General features: G+C 40.3%; 1 protein-coding gene across 2 annotated transcripts in view; it reads right to left on the bottom strand.

The window, feature by feature from the left end:
- kcnc2 (potassium voltage-gated channel, Shaw-related subfamily, member 2) overlaps positions 1 to 11,817 on the bottom strand; it is a 127,170-nt gene extending 115,353 nt beyond the window's left edge. For both annotated transcript variants that reach the window (XM_059326139.1, XM_059326140.1), the window contains exon 1: positions 10,981 to 11,817. In XM_059326139.1, coding sequence (XP_059182122.1) covers positions 10,981 to 11,535 — 555 coding nt within the window. In that variant the 5' untranslated portion in view covers positions 11,536 to 11,817. The remainder of the gene's footprint in view (positions 1 to 10,980) is intronic.
- Between the last annotated feature and the right edge of the window lie 2,489 nt (positions 11,818 to 14,306).

Genomic DNA, 14,306 nt, shown 5'->3' with positions numbered 1-14,306 from the left:
TTTTTAAGGCGTGCACATGTACATACCCAGCCTGGATATTGTAATAAGAAGGTTAGTAAGGTAATAAGAGGGTTAGAAATAGTTAACAAATGCACCCCTCATGTCAGATGATCTGCTGAATTTAATGACCTTTAATGAACCTTTAATGAGACGTGGAGGAGCGCTGCCGTCATGGGAAGTCATACATGCACTCATGCTTCAAAATGCTTCATTCATAATCAAATGCATATCATGCCGACTGAATTGTTGTTGTTGTCACGAATTTGCCTTTTGCCATCTATTCCACCAAGGATAAAGAGATCTCCATAGCAATGGTTACCCACAATCCATTACTCTTTTTTCTTAAAAGGTGTCAGTACGTCATCCCTCCTGCCTCTCTCTTTTTTCAATACTTAAACTGAAGAAAACACAATGTTTTGTGTATTTATAACCGAAAGACGTCAAACAGATTTTGCGAGACAAAGATTAAATTCCAAGCAAATGGGATAAAAGATCTTTGAGGACATAAAATCTTTCCTATAACAGATTTCTAATTGCCCGATGAATATTCTACAACTATTACAAAGATTGAAAAAGGCCACACAAAGAGAAGGAATCAGTTAAAGAGACCCTGTTTAAGGCCTCAGAGTAAAGTCATCATACATGTAAAATCTGGCACTTTAATCTACTGCGTAAAAATTTAAAGTCCCTTTGCAGGAGAGAGAGAGAGAGTGAGCATGTTCTTCATTCCACTGGAGAGTGTGTGAGAGAAAGGGTGAGACCGACAGACAGTGAGAGCAAGGCCTGATGGGATGCCGTATATAGTGAACAACTGTGAGGCAAGGGTTCCAATCATGCATGCGAAACGAGTCTCCTTCATTAACTATCCAACAGGCCTCGCGCTTTCTCTTTTGTATGCACACAAAGACATATTCCTGCACTTCATCTTTTTTGGTGGTGGTGGACGCTCACTACATCATCATATGAATGAACATCTGCTTTGCTAGTCTATTTTCATGAATTGATAAAGTAGAATAGTGATGACACTACATCATATCCTGTTCACAAAAGTAGGCATGAACACACTGCAAAAAAAGGTGTGTCTAAAAACAAGATAAAAACACTCAATCTGAGGGAAATGATCTTGCTGCATGGACAGATAATTTCACTTGACAAGATTTCTTGAATTAAGATCGTTAAATCTAGAAATAAGCATGTTGAATGCCTAAAATCAGAAATTAACTCTTAAAACAAGATAAATTATGTAACACTTCTAAATCTAAAATTTTTTTTTATCTTGGTAAGAAACTAATAATTTGCAGTGCACTCTGCTCGGGCCAGTTCATCGCTGCTTGCAGCTTTAATTTATCTTGTTTTAAGAGTACATTTATTATTTTAAGTGTTCAACATGCTTATTTCTAATAATTAATTTAAGAAATCTTGTCAAGTGAAATCATCTGTCGATGCAGCAAAATAATTTCCCTCAGATTTAGTGTTTTTATCTTGTTTTTAGACATACTTTTTTTGCAGTGCAGTAGTTTCTATAATGGCTGAACCAAGCAGTAACCACTACAACTGAGTTAAAGGATCATTCCTGTTATTTACAACCTGGGACAAAAATTTTAACAGTAAAATCAAAGTCTTCAGGCTGTATACCATTGTTAGTACGTAAATATTGTAGACTGTTAAAAAATTGATAGAAGTAGTCACCTTGTCGTCACCCATTGATTTGTGTGCTTCAGTTTTGAAGCCTCAGATTGACTTTGTTTACCATTTTGGTCGTTGCCATCTTGGTTTATTGCCTTTGCCATATTGTTTGTTTGCAACCGATAAATGCGAAGATGCATGCACTGCATTTTCTAACAAGACACGCCCCTGCCACACTAGGATTCGTTAGCGTTCGTAAGTTCTTTATTACCAAACACTTAAACACATGATTAAACCTACATTTACAGTTACCGTTACCCAGGAGTTGTTCATTTTGCTAACTTATGGTAACATTTAGCCCACAAGGATGCAGGGCACCGCCCTGACCAATCCTAGCATTCCAGGGCGGGTTTTGTTAGAAAATGCAGTGGGATCCATAATGACACAGAATTATGCTATGTCATCAGCTAACATAAGCACTAGCTAGCTAGGTTGGTTACAAAGGGACAATCTCTTTTCTAAATTAACAGCCTTAGTATCTTTCAGTCCAACCAAACACTGGACAAGACATTTTAAGCGACCAAAATGTTAGTTAATTTTGTGAAACACACTGTGAAAAGGCCAAAGTTCGAAGATCAAAACACACAGTGTACTTTGGTAGCCACGCCCTAAAGCATACCGTTCTGTATCGTCAGTTTTACTCTAAATGGGAATGGGAATTAGGGTCATATTCCTAGTAGATACAAAGGCACTTCTTTTTCTAACCAGAGGAGTCGCCCCCTGCTGGCCATTAGAAAGAGTGTAGGTTTAAGACAGTGTAGGTTTAAGACACATTGACATACACCTACGAAAAATAATGCACTGTGTACCGTTTCACCCCTATTAAATAGATATCAAATCCTTTTAGGGCAGGAGGTGAAGAGGTGGTGGATGGGTGAAACAAACACCAGACTTTGACCCAGGAGACAATGGTTGGTGACCCGTTGAAAGTAAAAGTTACTTTAAGTGAATTTGTAAATACCACCACGGATTATGTCACCTTAAATGTGAACTTTAAAATTATTATCTTAGAAGTTACCGGTATATCTCCTGAGTATAATAGGTAATCTTTTATGAAGAGAATATTTGACTTAAAAAGTATGTTGTTGGCAGTTGTTCAATTGATTGACAGGTATGTCAGCCATGGTGGTTGCTGCTTGCTTGTACCACTTCAGTTTCTGACAGTCTTCCCACCCTCTGACCACCAAGATTTTCAAGATATAGTAACTTCCAAAAGCACCCACATGGAAATTTCACGACTCCCCCTTCCCTATACAATTACTGTTGATGGCACGGATGTTACATGAATATTTTTCTACATTTAGTATGCTTGGGAAACTAACCAAAGACACCAAATTGCATGAAGAAGACATCCCATACACCACCCTGTATTACTGACAGGCGATAAACGCAAACTGCAGTGCATAAATACCACAGTGATGGGCACTTAGCAACAAATACACCACCAAATGTTGAAAAAGAAGCAGACGTGTCACATTACACCTTTACCAGAACTACTGTTGTTAATGTGAAAGTCTTCCCAACACTAACCTCCTAATTACCTTCGCTGCAGCCCCCCACACTACTCCTGTACACTGAGCTATTATAGTCAACCAAAGTAGCACAGGATGATGATTGGCGGGGCAGATTAACATGACTGGCAGCGGCTACAAACATGCCCAGCGGTGTGCCGTCACTGCCCACGCTATGGCAACCATTTGCCCTTCTCTCCAACCCAGCGTCAGGTCTGCTGCTGTTTACACGTCAGTCTCTATTTACTCAGCGAGGCCTTGCCGTCTGTTTGCAGCGGATCAGCCGCATTTCCTCGTCTCCTACAACCTCAGACTCTGCACATTATGATTCAACAGGGCTTTCTGATGAGGCAAGCAGGTCATGTACACCTGTAGCTCAAGTTAGACAAAGAGAAAAAGTAAAGATCACCATGTATCACCTCTGACAGCAATAAGGAAACAGTTAAAGAGACATGCACACATGGATTGCTTGTGTTAGTGTTGCTCCAACACCCTTTTTTTGCATGGCTGCCTCTAAACTAACAAGCTAGCACGCAAGGGGTTACTGAGCAATAAGGGTTCATGGTCGAGCAGGTTTCTGAAATCAATCAGTTTCACAGACCGGACGGATCTGAATGAAAACAGGCCGTGGTGATGAGCGATGATGTTGCCATGACAACAGGCTGGCTGAGCGTGCAGCCTGGCTTTGGTATCTTCAGGCGTGCGGCAGGCGGCACCCAGACGGTTTGGGTTTTTAACCTCTTAAGTGGAAGAAAGCAAGCTGCAGTCTCAGATGGGATCATGGGAGGATGGGGGGATGCGTGGGTGGGTGAGGGTGAGGTGTGTGTGGTGGGGGGGGGGGGACTACAAAGTCAGGCATCAGTTAAACCTCTGTCTCAGAGCGCAGACATGGGAAATGAAAAAAGTGGTGTTACTTTATTGTTTTGTTTTTGTTACCATCCCAATCCAGCAATGGCCAACTACAGAGATATGAGAGGGACAAACAAACAGATTAACACACAGGAGAACACATACATCTACACACACACATAGAAAACTGCCATATAGTCTCACTATATTCATCATAAACATACAGGAAAATCAACCAGAAGCTCTCGCTCTTTCTATCTCACGCAGACTGGTGAACACACCGGCAGCCGCTGTTAAAACACACTGCATGCAGATTAAAGAGGCAACATTGAGAGTGAAGAGAGAACAGGATGGTTACAACAATAGAAACAGCGTGGGGAGCCCAGTGAAACACGCCTGCTACCGCTGACTGCTGGCACATGAACACTCGTGAAGGAGTTGGTTAAAGGGACAGCTCAGACTTTTGTTTTTTTTATAGCTTACCTTGAGAAACACACTCGTGTAAGGCTTTCAGACAGCCACAGACAGCTGATCTGACAAAGTTGTGCTCTGACATCAGTTATTAGACCGTTAATGAAGTTTATAAGTCATATTTAGTTGATATATTGTCATTACTGTAAACAAATGAGAGTATGATGGATAGGACAGGACTGTTACTGCCTCCTACAATTAAGACCACATTTCCCATAATCCCTGTCTCTACAGTTGTAAAGATATTTTATTTTTACCCTCCCTCAAAATTGGCAATACCTGAAGACAGGTTAGCAGCTGTTAATTTACAACATCTACCATTATCTAGCATTAGAGCCTCTAAAAGCCTCAGCTCTGTTTGCTCTGGGAGAACACCCTCTTTCCATTTCCATTTCATAAAGCTATTAAGTACATTTGCCAAAACAGCTGCCTAGTGACTTACAATTGGGAATATTTTTTTCAATAATACAAACATTTGGATGAATCAGACTTGAATGTGCTTGAATTTGCATGAATGCAATGCCGTTTAGGTTCTTCTTAAGGGACTCGTAAGGCTTTTAAACTCTGGGGACGTGACAAATAAACAACACAAAAAATCGTAATACTTGCCCATAAATATTTCACAAACCAGCAGCAATGTGAATCTGCAATATCTGCGATGCTTTTTCAATATAAGGCTTAAATCGATTTGTGCAGGCAAAGGAATCTCTGAGGTAAGATGCTGTATAGTCTCAGCTACTTTAAGGTAGTTTACTGAGTTTCCTTTTAGAAAAATGCTTTGAGTCAATGTGAGTGCCCGCTGGTTCGGCAGTGTATAGTATGCCTTGGGCTTTTATTGTGAGAGGTATGAAGGAAGCATTGGATCTGTTCTAAAGTTGCTCTAGTTGTCTTTAAACATCTATGGTTTTACTATCCGGATTCAGGCCGTACTGGACTCTTCTGGTGATTTTAACAGTAGTATTTAATCTCAGTCCTGTTAACAATCAGGCTGTCCAGCTCTTTGGGCTGTTTGGCCTCCTTCTCCTCCAGTGTTTTTAAAGAGTGACTGTGTTAACTTATGACTCAGCCAAATGCCCCATGGCTGCATGTAGTGACGGCAGCTGTTGAAAAGACTCACAGAACATGTCAGAGTAAAAGCCTTAACACACTAATTTGTGTTTATCCATATATCGAAGTTACCATGAGTGACCACGGATGCATTTGGCTGAAAGTTAACAGGGTCACTCATTAAACTGGCACTGGCATCTCCATGTAACTAACGGAACGGTAATTCACAATGTGTAAATAATAAGACGGTGAACTCCTCTGAAGCAGGATGTGAGCTCTGAAATTGGCCGTCTCCCTTCTCCCAACCTCACACTCCTTCCGATGTTGTAAAAAAAAATATTTTTTTAACACCTTTGTTAATTGGGGATTCATTTACTGAAGCGTAACATTTTTCAAATGGTCAGAAATAACAGGAAAATGCAGAGATTTCTAAAAACAATGAGATAACACAGATTCAATGACTTTACTATTTGTGGACCAATCATGCTTAGCCTACTGTTATGTGTAGTCACCCCCCCCAAAGACCTGATAGTAAACATGATATAATGACTCCAAGCCTTTTCAGTAAATGTTTAGTGGTTGTCTGCCGTTAAAGAGCACCTTACAGTTAATACTATCACCACTGTGGTGCCAGGGTCAAAGGTGAACTGTGTAAGAGCACAGAGCTTTCCACCGACACAGTTTTTAGGCTGAAAACACACCTTTCATTTCCATGGAGGATAATTCCACATTACTCTCTACTAAAGCCTTGTCAGGGGGCGGATTAGTACCCCTGAGGGCCTTCTTTTCAACACACACTCGCTGTCACACTACACATCACCTCAAGCCTTACTCTGCGTATGGGAGTTGTATTAAAAGGTTACCCAAAAGACAGCTGGCCTTTAATAAGAGAGAAAACAAGGAATCAAGGAGGAGCAGCATCTCTCTGCGTGCTGCCTCCATGACACCAAACTGAGGCCTTACATGGCTGCAGGTGAAGCGTCATCACTATCAGGGACTGTGGTTCACATGCACGGAAAAGGGGTTTGAAGGCACTTATAAAAACAGATGCCTCTGTTTAGTATTGGTGGCAGGGAAATGTGGCGTGACTTCATTTCTGTGTGTGCATACTGGGTGTGTGTTGGTGCATGGAGACAGATGCATGCGTGTTGTAAACACAAGCATTCAGCTCCATCAACTCGCTTCTGCCAGTGAAGCATCACTGAAACTAACTCAATATTTACATCACTGCTAGTTCCTCCATCACCAGCAGAATTGCCAGAAAATATTTCCAAGAAATTACCCAAAAATCTGGTAGAAGAGTATAAAGAACAACAGATCGATGAATTTGTCATCTCCGGTTTCCCTTTAAACATTAATTTTACAGTCATGTAACTTTAATGCAATTTTCCTTCGGGGATGATTTCTAGGTGTAATATCAAGTTGAAATATTACACTCTGAAAGTAATTATAAAGTACACATCCTGTATCAAATCCTGACAAATCAGACAAATCCCTGCAATTATCTTTACTTAAAGTTTACTGATGGATTGCGAGAGGAAGACAAGTGATAGGGAGCAAGGTCACCCTCACCACACAATACACACACACTCCTGCAGCCCAACCCCTTCCCTTTCATTAAAAATCTAGACGGGAGACAGACTCTGGAATTGGTTGACGGAGGAAACAATTAAATATTGTCTGAATCAACAGGTCCAAACAGCTCTCTGATACGAGTCATCGACTTATCTCAAGAATTACGGGAAGTAGTTTCACACCTCAAAATCATATTTTTCTGGAAAAACACAAAATCTGGATTGTATCTATAACAAAGCAAATAGTTAGACAAGGAATTCAGGATTTTGTACATTAAGTTGTATGAAATACTTTAGTAGTGTAGTGGATGCAAAGCTATTAGCTTACTTTCTGAGCTCTGGTGTCGGACTTCTGGCCGGTTCTGATTGTAGAATAGATAGCGCCAGCAAGCTGGCAGGGCCATAAAACTACAAGGTTTTACTCCACAAAACTATGTCGGCCTGTACGCTGTACTGGATGCAAGTAATAGAATAAAGAAATAAAACAGTGGCAAGTGAGGGTTTTTTTTATATGCACAAGGACCATTGTTTTGTGGTGGAAGGGGTGACCTTTTAAAGTCAGTAAAACCTTGTAGTTTTGTGACTCGGCCAGCTTGCTGGAACTATCTATCCTAAGATCAGAACCGTCCAGAACTCAGATACAGGAGCTCGCCAATAAAGCTAATGGCTTTATAATATTTCATACAATTTATGTCCAAAATCCTGAACTATTCCTTTAAGATGTTACTTGTGCCTCTTCCTTTTGGAGAATGTAGAATTCAGAATTGATCAAATTCACAATTCAGGGTTGATATTTATAAAACAAAGTCTGTGCATTAACCTCTTCAATCCCACCTGTCCAGACAGTTTAGGGGTAGGGGAAGGGTCAGGATTAGACCAATAAAACATTTGAGCTAAAAGCTTATAACAGAAGAACTGTAAGGCCAAAATACATGTATGGGGCTTGAACTATGCCTTTTAAATGCATGAGGCAACCTTCTTTATTGTGCACCACTGTAGATAACACTTAAGCAGGATAGATGCGCAGTATTATGACTAAATTTTGAATTATGAATAAAAATGGAACTTCATGGTAGCAGCTAAGGGAGACGAATAAAGAATTAAATATATCTGACATTTTTCACTGATATCATTCTTTCCCAGAGATTTTATCCCAATTAAAGTATCTAAAATAACATTCAAGTTGTGGCTACACATAGTTTAATATCCCATTTCACAAAGTCGAGACGGACCCTCTCAAAGGGAATGCTTAAGGGAAACCTACCATGAACTCAAATTTAGACTCATATAATATTAGCTTCTGGGAAGAATTCGGAAAAATCAGCTTATAAAAGGATAATTTTACTGTCAAGCTTCGGGTGTGATAGTCGGATTAAACTTTTCTGATCGGATTTAGGATACTTTCAGACTCAAGCATTGTGGTAAAAGAAGCCAAAGGGCTGCGTTAGTGTAGGTTGCTACAGGGTACAGGTTGCTAAACATCATGACTGCACAATTTTATCCCGACCACAATCATTTTCTCCTAAACAGTTTGTTGTATGTGGCTGAATCACATTGTTTTATGCTGTGGCACTGCTTTTACTTTCTAAACCATTCTACTAGTGTTTCCCATGGTTTCATTGTTGCTCTAATGTGCCGCCTAAAGAGCTGCTACTTCCGGATTATATCAATCTCAAGTCAGAGTTTTAGATGGTTTCAAGGAATGGGTGAACATTTTGGAAAATACTCCTATTTTTGTCTTGCTGAGAGTTAAATAATACTTCTCTCTTTTAACACAATGGAGCACTGAACAAGATGTCTTGGGGTGACTTATGTGTTACAATTAACTTTCATGATGTAAAACCCACTGAAATAATAAAAGTTCCAAGACAAAAGCACGGACAACACCATTGTAGTGAACTGTCAATCACAAGGTGGGCCATAGCTTTTTTACTCTAAATGGGACCATCATATACAAAACCTACGTGATGCTTTACCGAAGAAGACTTGAAACTAGCCCTGAGTTATTAAATCAAGTAGGAAGTAGGGTGATTTTCTCATGGATTTTTATACAACTGGATATTTTACTTTTGCAACCAGTTGAGAAAGAAAGAATGCAGGTTTAAGGCAGTTCTGTATAACTTTTTTCCTTTTTAGACCTGGAGGTTGCTGATTGTTTTAGACATGAAAAGTTTGTCAAAACATGTCAAATTCAAACTGTATTTAAAATAACTAATAAATATCAATTAGTAGAAAATAAAGTACAAAAAAATGTCTTCAAACACTGCTTTTGGTATATTTGCCCTCAATGGGTAAAACTACATGTACACACTAACTGTACAGCAGAAGCTGCAGCAGCACTGCCCTCTGGAGGTTTAAACTTCCAGGTAACGTAACCTTTTGCCACACACCAATCAGTGATGTCACAGGAGGTGCTAAAAATAAAACAAAGAGTTCTCTTCCATTTGGTCACTCAGTGTTTAATTATTTAGAAAAAGCCTCATTGGTTAAGCCTGAACTTATGAAACAGTTTGGCTTCAGCAGTTATAATGGCACGCTGCCTGTGACATCATGAACATGTGTCTGTGGCTGTTTTGCATAAATTTCCATTCACACAACATGACATCACAGCCAGCAGTCATTCACTCTTGTGTTATGTCAGCCTGCCAATGAGGGATCGATTTGCTGTCCATTACTCAGAATTCACCAGCAGCCTAAGGCGCGCTTAGCAGAGCCCCTGTCCTTCACTTGTAGAGAGGGTCTCAAAGAAAAGAGACAACTGTTGCAGACGATCTCCGATAGGCTGATATAAGCCCATTGCACACACTGGATTTTAATTATTCAAATCTTGTTATGACAGATAATGTATTGATTTATAATATGAAGACAGCGCGGTGTTTTTTTGGACAACTAACCTCCTGGAGTGAAAGACAGAAAATAAGCATCAGTGTTGTCGAGTTGGATGTCAAATCTCAGCATGCATGCTTTTTAACTGCACTCGATCCAGATAAGAATCCTTACTTGTTATTCATAACACACTTTACCATTGTGCCCGAGTGTAAAAAAACCCTAATGATGATCAAAAAGGAATGACAAAAGATGCCACATGTGGCCTATAAGTTAACATCTCTCCTATTCCCAGCATGAGGCACTGCACTCATTGTGGAAAAGATAAAAGACCCACACATTTCTTTTGTATTTATCCAAAATCAAGCTTTTCTGAATGAAATCTAAACGGGCAACTGACACGCCGTGAGTGTTGAGGAGACATTTCTAGAGCTGTGACCCAATGAACAAAACACTTGCAGCAGGAACAATGGAGTAACACAGATATACGATGCATGGCTAAAATAAACCGCATCATAGTGCAACAAATGTAGAATATAGCCTCTGTTTGGCACAGGCCTCCACACTGAAAATACACTGCTGCTATGAATATCCACCCTGACAGTGTTAACACCTTGTTTGCTTCTGACAAGTGGAAAAATCTGCTTTTTAAGTGGAAACTGCACCTGTTTCAAAACAGGTGTCACTGTCTTGAAAGGAGTCTTATTATGGCAGGATACTTCAGTAAAGACATAGATCATGATGTTATAATAATAATATGAAATGTTGGAAAGAAATTATACTACACCATTGCAGCACAGTTCACTGTTTAAGAGGAAAGCTACTGTCTGAGACTTCACACCAACTTATAAATTAGTTTATTTGGCTTTTTTTGGAAGATTTGGGGTTAAAATAAGTAGTTCATATGGGCATGTTATAGGGCGCTTTACTATGAATGAAAAGAAGGAGGGGAGTGAGGTGGAAGTGGGGTTATTGTGTATGTCTGGACAGCCCCAGACGCAGCGGTGCGCCCTTACCCTCGCCGCCCTGGAGGAGTAGGGATCCTCGAATAGATTCCAGATCACCGGCTGCCACTTCTTCCACAGGCTGACATTACCGTCGGCAGCCACATCCTCAATCCCGAGCCTCTTCCCTATCTCGTCGTCATCCTCTCCGGTGTCCACGTTGAGCTCGAACACGTCCAAAGCCTCCTCCGCGTCCCGGTGCTGCCGGTATGTCATCCAGCAGCAGGGCTCCACGTCCGTCTCATCGATGCCCCAGAAGGAGAGCTCCTCCTCAAACAGCGGTCCGCACACATCCGCCGGGCAGTGGAGTTTCCCGGTGCGGTAGTAGTTGAGCACGTAGGCGAAGACTCCCGGGTGGCGGTCGAAGAAGTACTCGTTGGTCCGCGCGTTGTACTCGATGAAGCCGGGGACTTGTTGCAGCTGATCCAGCACGGAGTCGATGTCCGAGTCGGAGGCGAGCAGGGCCAGACGCGTCCCCGGCAGGGTCTTCAGGGTGGTTTTGTAGGTTTCGTGCCTGGTGCCCCCGACGTTGAGGATTATCCTCTCGTTGTCGTCAAACTTGCCCATCGCTCTGTATCAGACATGACTTGATGGAAAGCGGGGGAAGTTGGCGAGTGCAGTCCGGAGGTAACGGCGAGCCCGACGCGCACACACCCACAGCCCTGTTCAAAAAAGCTCCAGGTTTTTGGCCGTGGTGCGCAGCATCTCCGATTTCACTCATCCGACGCTTTCGTGGCTATTTAGGGGGCCGAGGAGGATGTCCATCGTTTGTTCAGGGAGATTTCGGGTAGGCGGAGGTCGTCGATTTGTATCCCACAATCCGTTCAGACAGTCAGCGCTCGGAGTGTTGAATGATCTCAACTGGTGGCTCCAACCAGACTGAGCTGCTGCCGTTGCGCGTCTCCGGCGTCCCTGCCCTCTCCAAGACGCACAACCGCTCGTCAGCGTCGGGCTCGTTACTCACAAATATGTAACGTAAATCACGAGATTCCTTTCAAAAGTCATCACTTGCTGGTAAAAGTGTTACACGTAGCGCGTTTTGCTGTTGTTTCTTCGCCTTAGGCTGAAGTTGGCTTCGGGGAAATGAATGAGCGCTGCTGTCTGTGTGCTGGCTCGATAAAACAAACTAGAGGGAACATGCGTTTCTGATTTCAAACTGCTTTTATTAACTACAATAACCAATCAGGAAACAATTTTGGGTTAGGGAGAAATGATTAAAGATTGTCATTTTAATCTGTAATATTAAAATAATAATGAACAGCAAGTTCTAATGTTTTCTCAATTCTTTCCAAGAATAACTTTTATTGTGATTTCAGCTTTTTTTAAAATCCTTCAACAGGTAATAAGATAAGTTGCTTACAGCATCCTTGGGTTGTTTTCATCCCCAAATTGTTCCGGTATGATTACCAGGCATAATTGGATTAATTTATTCTTATCTAGGCCCATGGGATTCCACATGTGTGTTTATGAGAGGAAGTTTCCTCTGAGCATCACAGAATGAGGGAACAGCACTGCCTTGTGTTTTCAGCATTAATACTCTCTTTCAATGTGTGTGTACAGATACATACGTGGCAGCCTGCAGTTTAACCCCTTGTGCTGCAGAATCTACATTGCTACATTGGTCTCTTTTATCAGTGACAGCATCAGGTGACCTTTGACCCCGACTTGACTGTGGGGTGAAAGCAGTCAATTCATCAATCAGCCAGTCAACAGAAAATTAACAGCAATATTTTTATCCTTAAATTAATTTTATGCTTCAGTTTAAAACAAAAATGGACAGGTTGCAGCTTTTCAAATGTGAATATTTGTCTCATTCTCCTATGACAAAAATAATAATAATAAGCTTTGTGTTTTGGACTGTTGGTGAGAACAAAACAATGTGACTAAGTCACATTAGGCTTTGGTAAATTGTGGTGAGCATGTTTTTACTATTTTCTGACAATTTATAGATGAATTGATCAGGAGTCAAAATAATCATGCTGTCCAAAAACCTCTATTCCAAACATGTTGGGATGCTGTTTGTTATGTTGTACTTTATGTGCGACACGGTCACACATAACGCTGTAATAAAATATTTTTTTTACCTCTTGCCATGAAATAATTGTAACACTATGATTTATTCTTGACAGATAAAGTGTATATCTCCTCAAAACTTCATTATTCCATCTCTTCCAAACATATCACAATGAAAATGAAACCACAATGAACAAGGATTGTGTCTGAGAACAACAATATTACAGCTTTATAGGCAACTGTGTAATTTGCCTGCGACAAGAGGAAGAGACACAAATTGGGGCTGGGCGATGTGGACCAAAAGTCATATCCTGATATATTTAGGTTGAATATCGACAATATATATTTTTATTGCTAAGTGAGAGCAAATGTTCAGTCAAAGCCAAATATGACATGTCACAAGTAGTTTTATTGAAACCGTTTATTTAAGTGAACATAAATACTGTATAACAGGAGTACCTTTTTTATTTTTTAATCAAAGCTCCATGAATAGAATAGAAAAGCCTTTATTGTCATTGTATGTCAATATATATCTTAAATAAAAATAGCCTAGGAAATTAAACTGGCCAGTCTTTTTCTAAAATAAATATATTTATATGAGAAAAGAATAATGAACATTACAAAATAACTAAATATGACAAAACCTATTAAGGGCAGCATTTATATATAAAGAAAGAGAAAAAATTGAACTATATGCGATATGGTCTAATTCCATATCACATTGAAAAATATATCTTTTATATCGATATATCGCCCAGCCCTAGCACAAGTAACATTTTAAAGGAATAGTTCGGGATTTTGAACATTAAGTTGTATGAAAACTTTAGTAGTGTAATGGATGCAAAGCTATTAGCTTACTTGCCGAGCTCTGGTGTCAGAGTTCTGGCCGGTTCTGATCGTATAATAGATAGTTACAGCAAGCTGGCAGGGTCACAAAACTACACGGTTTTACTCCACAAAACTATGTGTACACTAAAATATCACCCATTCCACCACAAAACACTGGTACTACTGCATATCAGAAACCAACTTCACTTGGCACTACTTTGTTTAGTTAAAAAAGCCAGTAAATACAATGACAGTGTGTAGTAATATGCTCGTACAGTGGCTGGCAGCAGCATACAGCTTTATGTCCAAAAATCCTAAATATATCACTTTAAGTAGTTTCTCAAAAAACAACAATAGATTCACGAATAAGCATTCAACCTTAAAAGAATAAAAATAATAATCAACAAGCCAAAACATTGATCACATAAGAGGAGGAGATTGGGGGTGTTAGTATGAAGGCATCAGCAGAGTGAAAGTGAAAAGTGTCAGGTTATAAA

Source organism: Centropristis striata, chromosome 22 (genome assembly GCF_030273125.1).
Source record: "Centropristis striata isolate RG_2023a ecotype Rhode Island chromosome 22, C.striata_1.0, whole genome shotgun sequence".
NCBI lineage: Eukaryota > Metazoa > Chordata > Actinopteri > Perciformes > Serranidae > Centropristis > Centropristis striata.
This window is presented reverse-complemented; position numbering and strand designations above follow the sequence as displayed.